We start from the raw sequence: 8562 nt of genomic DNA, 5'->3' as shown, positions 1-8562 counted from the left end.
ACGTATTCCTATTCCATCATAACCCACCACTGATGTAAGACTGCTTTTAATAATTTTGTTGCATTTTGGCGAGTTAACCATTTTGCTTTAGAAAGAAACATCGGTCACAAAGATGAATTAGCTTTTAGAAAATATGCATTTTATTTTATTCATCATCATTTATAATAAAATAAACATCTTTCACATTCATTTTACATCTTTTGTAATGACTTTTTTTTTTCTTAACCCTGAGATAAACCACTTAATTGCCACACTCACTCTTATTCATTCCCTAATTTTTCTTTGCCTTCCTATGCAAGTTACTGCCCCAATGCATTTCTGGTGCACATCTAAAATTACCTCTCTACCTATGTAAGCCCAAACAAAGTTTAAACAGTCAGACTGGAGGGGGGAGGGGAAAAAAAGAAAAAATATTGACAAAGAAAGACTAATAAGGTAGCTGCTGTTTGGGTTCAGATTTTAAGACAGCTTCTACATGGACACACATCTTTAAATGAGTCAGTTAATGAGGTCCTCAGTACTCCAAACACTTGGCCAAGAGTTTTAAACCGCGAAAAGACTCCACACCTAAAATATTACTTCTGTTCATCAAGGCAAGATAATAAATTACTACTTTTGAGCTCTTGCACAGACAATTGTCATATTAGATTGCCAGTCACCCTTGAGTAGATTGCACATTCCCATTTAGCAAAGTTATCTTTGAAGTTACCTTCTTAAGTTAAATTAAGTGATTCCTGAAGTTGCTTATAATACTCTCAAAATATCAGCCTCATTGAGGGGTCACATTCAAATGTTTCGTTAAAGTGCATGACAATACAGTGACTAGGAATTGAGAATTGGTAACACAGGCTTACCACCTGTGGTACACTGGGAGTTACAGTGCAGTTAATTCAAACACCTTGGAACCAAACTCACAGCGTTATAAAAAGGTCAAGTGTGCTGGTCACCACATACACACACAGGAAACAAGAAGTCGACCCATCTTCAGAACTACAGAAACCCATAGTTCTCAGCGGGGCTAAACTGCACTCAGCAATTCAGTCTTTTTAAAGTGCTTCAATACAGGCAAGACCAACAGCTGGGACTGGAACAGTCTCCAGTGATTTACGGTTAATATGGTTTGCAGACCAAACAAAATGATCCATAGCTTCGTCATCCATAATATGTCATTAGTCAGCTTCAAGTTAATTTTTTACAGGCTTTGAGCATCGCAGCCCTCCCCGTGCCCCACCCCACTTCAACACCCATCCTCCAGATGTTTCTACCGACATGTACAGGACTCTGCCACCATGTCCTCCAGTTCTCTGTACTCCACCCTTTTCTTGTGCACCACCAAAACGCTCATGGGAATGTACTTGTACGGCACACAGGAGGGTGGCGGCACCTCACCCACACCCATGTCGTTGATAACTGTCTGGATGATGGCATGGTTGGGGGAGTGGTAGCCATAGTGGAGGACCCTGGGGCAGTCACCCTGGCAGAAGCGAGGGTTGTACACGGGGGGAGCGATGAAGTATTGCCCCCAGCCAAGCTCGTCGAAGGACAGTCGAAAGGAGTGGAGCTTGCAGCGGTTCCTAGGTGTACTTGTTTTGAGGCTGTAGTTGGGAAGGTCGGAAAAGACTGAGGGGGTGGGGGAGGTGGGAGGCAAAGAGGAGGACACAGAAGAAGAGGAAGAGGTGGGGGCTTCTCGGAGAGTGTCCAAGAAGGGATCTTTGGGCTTCGACGAAGACAAGTCATCCTTGGAGCGGCGATGGCGTCGTGGTAGAGTGGGGTGCAGGGGCTCACTTAGCTTCACCTCACTCGCCCCCTCCGACCCCAGCAGATCCCCTATCCAATTCTCAACCTCCCGCTCCTCCTCCAGGTACAAGAGGAGAGAGGGGACTTCCATGTGAGGCACCATGGTATCCCCTTTATGACTTTTTCTCTTCCCTACTCTTAACTGATTCAGGTATCTGCCCCAAGGCATCCACCAGGAGGGATCGCCGTCCTCCTCGACATACCCTGGTTCAGTGCACCAATACTCAGCGGTGAGGGTCAGGGGGCCCTCCGCTCCCTGGCTTCTCCCCTGGAGGATGTGCCCGCTAACGTGGGCTGTGATGTCCGTCTCGGTCCAGTCGTCATGGGGCTCTAGGGTGACCAGGTCCCCAGGCAGGAGTCCGCCATGGCTGCCCTTGGCTAGCGAGGCGATTTGGGACCTGCACTGAGGTGGGCGAAAGGGCTGGGCGGTGGTTGAAGGCAATGAGGAGCGGAGGTGGATGAATGATGCTCTGACTAATTGCGCCAAAGGGAAACTATCAAGGTCGTACTCCACCATGAACGTGTAGTGATGGTCTGGGAGAGATGGAGGTGTAGGACCAGAGAGAGAGAGAGAGAGAGAGAGAGAGAGAGAGAGAGAGAGAGAGAGAATGAGAATGTGAGGTGAAGGAGAAAGAGGGATTACAACTTCAATTAGCCAGGTGGGAAATGGAGTTTATCAGCAGCAAAAAAAAAACTGAAGGGGAAAACAAACTCCACGGCTGTTAAATTAAGCTTAAATGACAAGTTGCAACAACATATGAACAGTACACAAACATTGCATTGATAACAAGCCAATATGAAATGTCAGTACTCTAGTGGCCTGGCTTTCTCCCCTCAACAATGGCTGTTTTCCCTAATTGAACACTCTGCAGTCTGACGCATTGCAAGAAAGAAGCAGATCTGTTCAGAACATGTTAAAGAGCAACTTTCATTACATATTTCATATAACTGCAACATTACGACTAAGATTTTTAACGTTTAACTTTTCGACTTTGACAACAACCAAACCGTAAAGCAACTCACAATGTAAATGACGCCAATCCCACGATACATTTCAAACCCCTGATCAAGACTGCTCGAATTGAGAAGCGAAACTGAATATATATATAAAAATAAGATGATTTGGGTAACAACACTTCGCCCCCCCCCCCCCCCCCCAAAAGAACAGAACAAAACAAAACAAGGAGACCTTCTGAACTTTACCTCCGGACGCCGGCAGATAACGCGACGTGGACGCCGACGGTCTCAGCAGCCGCACCGTGTTGGAGCCGAACTTCCGGTGCTGCCTGGGCCTGCCGTCCGGTTCGGCCGCGCTCCGGTACAGGCTCAGCATGAACTGCAGGTTCTGGTCCGACCTCTGCTCGTCTGTCAGCGGCCAGTGTTGGGAGCCTCTGTGCTTGGCACCATGCTGGCTCTGTCCCCGGCGGCCGCGCTTCAGTTTCCGCTCGGCCACCACGCCTGTGAAGGTGGAGCACAGCAGGAGGACGAGCAAGGACAGGAGGAGGAAGTGGAGGACGCTGCGTGCAGTGCGGGTCTCCTTCATGTTCGCTAAAACCTCCGGTGCTAGCGAGCTCCACCAGCGAGGCTATAGTCGGCAACCATCGTCCGCACTGACCGCAGGTCGCGATTTTCACGGGCTCGCCTACTGCCCGGTAGCCATATTGACGCGACGATCGGCCTCCTGGACGCCTTTTGCCGGGTCTCCTTCAATTAACTTCTTCCTCTTTTTTTAGGTGTATTGGTGGTTGGCAAACATCGATTTGGTGAATTACCGCCACCTACTGGATTGGAGTGTGGACCAGGATGTCTCGATATCTTCTCAATCGAACTAGTTATTGTAAGGCACTGAAATAAAATTCGAGAACACTCCTTTCCTGAGATCCTTTTATATCTATCCCCCTTTTCTCCCCAATTGTACCTGGCCAATCACCGAGCTCTCTGAGCCGCCCCGGTTGCTGCTCCACCTCCTCTGCCGATCCGAGGAGGGCCGCAAACGTACCACATGCCTCCTCCGATACATGTGGAGTCACCAGCCGCTTCTTTTCACCTGACAGTGAGGCGTTTCGCCAGGGGGACACAGCGCGTGGGAGGCTCACGCGCTGTGTCCCCCCAGTTTCCCCTCCCGCCTAAACAGGCGCCCCGACCGACTGACCAGAGGAGGCGCTAGTGCAGCAACCGGGACACATACCCACATCCGGCTTCCCACCCCCAGACACAGCCAATTGTGTTGCCGGGACGCCTGGCCAAGCCGGAGGTAACACGTGGATTCGAACCGGTGATCCCCAACAGAATAGACCGCCATGCCATCCTGTCTTGCTGAATCTAACTGCTAATTCAACATGCTTATTTTTTGAGGCCTCCTTTGCCAACTTTGACATCAATATGCACCGGTACCCATATTGCCAGAGCCATCACTTGAATTCTGTTTTTGCTGTACTTGTATTAAGCTAGCTGGTCTGCTGTCCGAGGGACTGTGCTGTACACTGGCTAGTGATGAGCTTGAGTCTGAGCAAATGGTTGCTCCCAATGGTCTCGTTTACCTCTAACTACTGCACGGATAAAAATATTGCAATATCGCAATCATTTCTCCAGTGTGGACTGATAATCCCTCGCTAATCCTTTTCTCTACTTTAATATGAAACTCTGGAACGATAAATGCAACTCCTGTTTTATCTACTAAACTCTGTGATGCATCTGTGTAGCTCTGGACGTAGCTATGGTAACCATCAACATATGCTTGTATGTTATCTATCCATTATCCGAACTGCTTATCCTCCTCTCAGGGTCACGGGGATGCTGGAGCCTATCCCAGCAGTCATTGGGCAGCAGGAGGGGAGACACCCTGGACAGGCCCAGGCTAGATTTTCTAAAACCTGAATACAGAGCCAAGAGGAGGTGCAGAAGTCTAGTTTTCTCCCTGTCTTTGTTCTTCTTCTCTAATAATGTAAAATCTACTGTGGCGTCAGGAAGTATCCATGGTGATATTGCAGTGGTACTGTTGGACTATAGTTTAGTGTTTAATTGGGCTACTGTAAGTTCTGTTGTTTTCACTCACTGCCCATCCACAGCTTTTTGTCTCCTTCCTCTCCTTTTCCCAACGAGGTTCCTCAGTTAACCCATCGGGTCTGCACAAAAGGCACCTGGAGGAGTGCGCCGGGCACGGCTGATTGGATGCGTCAGTGTTACGTTAATTATGAGGGGCCATACAAGTCATAATATATTCTGGCCCTCGCATACAATAAGTTTGATTTATGAGGTCTATGAATAGCAAGGCATACACACACACACACACACACACACACACACACACATTCGCACTCTCTCTCTCTCTCTCTCTCTCTCTCTCTCTCTCTCTCTCTCTCTCTCTCTCTCTCTCTCTCTCTCTCTCTCTCTTTCAGCAGTTTTTTTCTATTAAACAGTTGCTCATTGGGTGTCACCGAGGGGTGTCTGGTTGGGTCGTTTGACCTACCCTAAAAAAACAAAACTAACGACCCAAGGAGTCTTTTTTTTTTTAATGCCCAAACAGTCTAACTAAAGTGTAGGCCATTCAATGAAACCCAGCAATTTTTTCTTGGGAGCAAAATTAATCTTTTATAGTCACTACATACATTTCTAAGCCACACATATCCATTATTTGGCAGTGCTTCCACTTAATTACGAGTTTTGGTTAAGCTTCCTGTGGAGTCCCCCCCCCCCCCCAAATGAATGGAGGGTCTCAGGATGGGGGGTGGGGTCGTGTATTGCACAGAATAGAACTTGTGATTGGTAAATCCTCTGGGACTAAATTGAGATTTAGGGCAATACAAATTACTCTGACTTGACTTGTTTTTTTAGTATGAAGTAGTGCAGGGCTATTTGTACGGCTGGCTGGCATAAGGTATCCGGTGGTTGGGTTAAAATGGCTCATGGTTTTTTTTGGGGGGGGCGGGGGCGGGAGGCATCCCTTTGAATAGGCCCAGAACTGAAATAAACATGAAGATGGAGAAAGAGTACGCATGCTTTGTCTGTTTATGGCTGATATTATCCACTTATTTACTTTTCGACACTTCGTCTTGAATTATTATTTTTCGGTTGGTTAATAGAAGGAGGTGATTGGAAAGGTGTAGGCCTAACGTTTCAGCTTAAATCAACTGAACCCTGCAAAATCATGCACGACACAGTACTGGAAGGTCCCCTGACTGGATGATGTAGTCTAGGCACATTGAAGTGATACATTTAACCCATCCTATTGTATAGGAGCAGCGGGCAGCTGCAGCACGCGGGGACCAACTCCAGTTCTTCTTTCCATTGCCTTGCTCAGGGGCACAGAGAGCAGTATTAACCCTAACATGCATGTCTTTTTGATGGTGGGAGGAAACCGGAACACCCGGAGGAAACCCACGCAGACAGTATACAGTATAGGTTGGGTGGCATGGTGACCCAGTGGTTAGCACTGACGCCTCACAGCAAGAAGGTCCTGGGTTTGAACCCCAGGCCATCCCAGGTCCTTTCTGTGTGGAGTTTGCATGTTCTCCCCGTGTCTGTGTGGGTTTCCTCCACGTACTCCGGTTTCCTCCCACCATCAAAAAGACATGCATGTCAGGGTTAATACTCCTGCCTGTGCCCCTGAGCAAGGCAACGGAAAGAAGAACTGGAGTTGGTCCCCGGGCACTGCAGCCGCCCGCTGCTCCTATACAATAGGATGGGTTAAATGCGGAGAACAAATTTCATTGTAACCTGCACAATGACAAACATAAAGGGGCTTTCTGATAGCCGAGCTGGTGTCAATCTATCATACTAATGTGATGCTGAAGTGGCCTGTCAGAAATTTCTCAATACTGAACGCCGGGGCCAAGAGCCACAACATGTAAGACATCAGTGTAATGGGATTTCCTGCTTTTCGTCACCCGCGGTGGGAAGCTACATTTTTTCGGGACTTTGAAAAAATTAAAACATATTGAAAATAACAGGCAGGAATAATAATAATGAAATTTAAAAAAAAAACACTTCAAATGGCCTCAGTAGATGTTTGACTTGTAGAGAAAACAGCTGTTCACAGGCGAACAAACAAAGTGTCTCAGTATTGTTGGTCTGGACCCAATAGCTCAAGAGAGCTGACTCAGAATAACACTGTGGGAAGAGAGACCCACACCGCAGTGTCTATCTACATGTTTATTATATTCTCCAAGAATTCATCAATTCATCAGTCAATTTCTGCATGTATGTGTGTGTTTGTGTAGAGGATAAGGGCCATGTACGTGTACTGTAGGTATACTTATCATGTGAGTGTACTGATAGTGTTGGAGCAGGATTATATTATGGTAGCAGAGGAGGGATTGAAGTTGGCCCCAACTGAATCAGATTTATATGCCGTCACCTTAGTTCTAGTTATACTTGATTTAGGCCGGTATCGGTTCACATTAGGGAACTTTATTTTCAGGTATCACTGGGTTGCTTTGTGAATGTTATTTTATCACTCGAAAATTCAGGCATGTAACTTGACGCTCTCATTCAGACCAACTACGATGAATGAGCATGCAAGGGGTTCAAGCATGGGACTTCCTGTCCACAGCGGGGTCCCCCTAAGCATTTGGCCACCGTGTTGCCCATTAATGAAAAGCTTAGCCCTGCCGTTACACAGACTACCAAGAATGTTTCTGTGTCAAGTATGGCAAGTCAGTTTGCACATACAAGGAATCTGACTTGGTGCAATGCTCAACATGAAAAACGCAAGGGACACAATGGGACGTTGTTAAGGTAGGAAGGCTTAAGAATGTCTGAGAATAGCTTGAAAATAGTGTCTAACAATGAGCGTGTCCAAGTTGGCAAGGGAGTGACGGAATTTAGGGAATAAAAAATATCTTTGCACAAAGTAAAAAAAACCCAAAACAAAACAATAGTATGCACAATGAAAATGTGTGTGCGCGTGCGCGTGTGTGATTGGTTGCCTTGCAGTGTGGAACGCATGTGAATATAGTGACAGACCCCCACAGCCAACACCATGTTGACCACTCACAGTGCACCCCCAGGGCTTACAGTTAAATAGCTTCCATTGCCGGGAACTTGGGTAAGACTGTGGTCAGGTAGACTCCACATGTTAGCAAAGCCTCGATCAAAACCAGCTTGAATCATTTAAAGCTGCTACAAAGAGTTTTTAACTGATTATTCATTCCTCTCGAATCAATTTTGATACCCCCATGTGACCGACGTAATCAAATGAGAACATCAGCGAGAAGACTGGATATTGCTATGTGATGATCCCAAATGCATCTCTGGGACGGTTTCCCTGCGAAATATGAAGAAACGATTTACGACACACAGACAGGATACACATCCCCAATTTGAGATACATTACCTTATCACAACATGTTTTGCAAATATCCGTTTTGACAAAACACCACTACATCTCACCTTTCTTTTCAAAACTAATGCATGCACAAGCTACCAGAACTGCAACAAGTTGCAATGCTCATGCCAAATGAAGTTTTTTTTGTTGTTTTTTTTTTCATGAAACACTACTGTTGTTATTCCCAGCCTTAACCAAAAGCTTCATTCATTTTGGGTCACCAGCCAATAGTTTGCCAAGTGCCTGATAAAAAAAAAACCCCAACTTCCCTTTTCCTATTGTTTGGAATTTAGAGTGTTGTAGCAATCACTGTCCAAACATTATTGCAATTTCTCAGACAACGAGTTGACGGGAGAGAATGGCTGCCATGTGACCGGTGTGCTTTATTCTAATAAGCGTGCCTCCTAGATAGAGCAGGACTATTAGCCTGGGGAATGGAT

At 46.5% G+C, this 8562-nt stretch overlaps 1 protein-coding gene across 1 annotated transcript; it reads right to left on the bottom strand.

The window, feature by feature from the left end:
* Nucleotides 1-1261: 1261 nt before the first annotated feature.
* bmp15 (bone morphogenetic protein 15) lies at nt 1262-3292 on the bottom strand. Its single transcript, XM_056300710.1, has 2 exons — nt 3001-3292; nt 1262-2331 (listed from the first exon to the last, which is right to left on the bottom strand). The coding sequence occupies exons 1-2, from the start codon at nt 3128-3130 to the stop codon at nt 1262-1264; spliced, it is 1200 nt and encodes a 399-aa protein (XP_056156685.1). The 5' UTR covers nt 3131-3292.
* Nucleotides 3293-8562: the final 5270 nt, after the last annotated feature.

The sequence above is a fragment of the Lampris incognitus genome, chromosome 20 (assembly GCF_029633865.1).
Source record: "Lampris incognitus isolate fLamInc1 chromosome 20, fLamInc1.hap2, whole genome shotgun sequence".
Lineage (NCBI taxonomy): Eukaryota > Metazoa > Chordata > Actinopteri > Lampriformes > Lampridae > Lampris > Lampris incognitus.
This window is presented reverse-complemented; position numbering and strand designations above follow the sequence as displayed.

Bases quoted from the DNA above. Each gene is read 5' to 3' on its own strand.
- bmp15 (XM_056300710.1), bottom strand. From the start codon at position 3,130: ATGCTGAGCCTGTACCGGAGCGCGGCCGAACCGGACGGCAGGCCCAGG. The intron at 2,332-3,000 runs GTAAAGTTCAGA...CATCTCTCCCAG, and splicing joins TTATCTGCCGGCGTCCGGAG to ACCATCACTACACGTTCATG.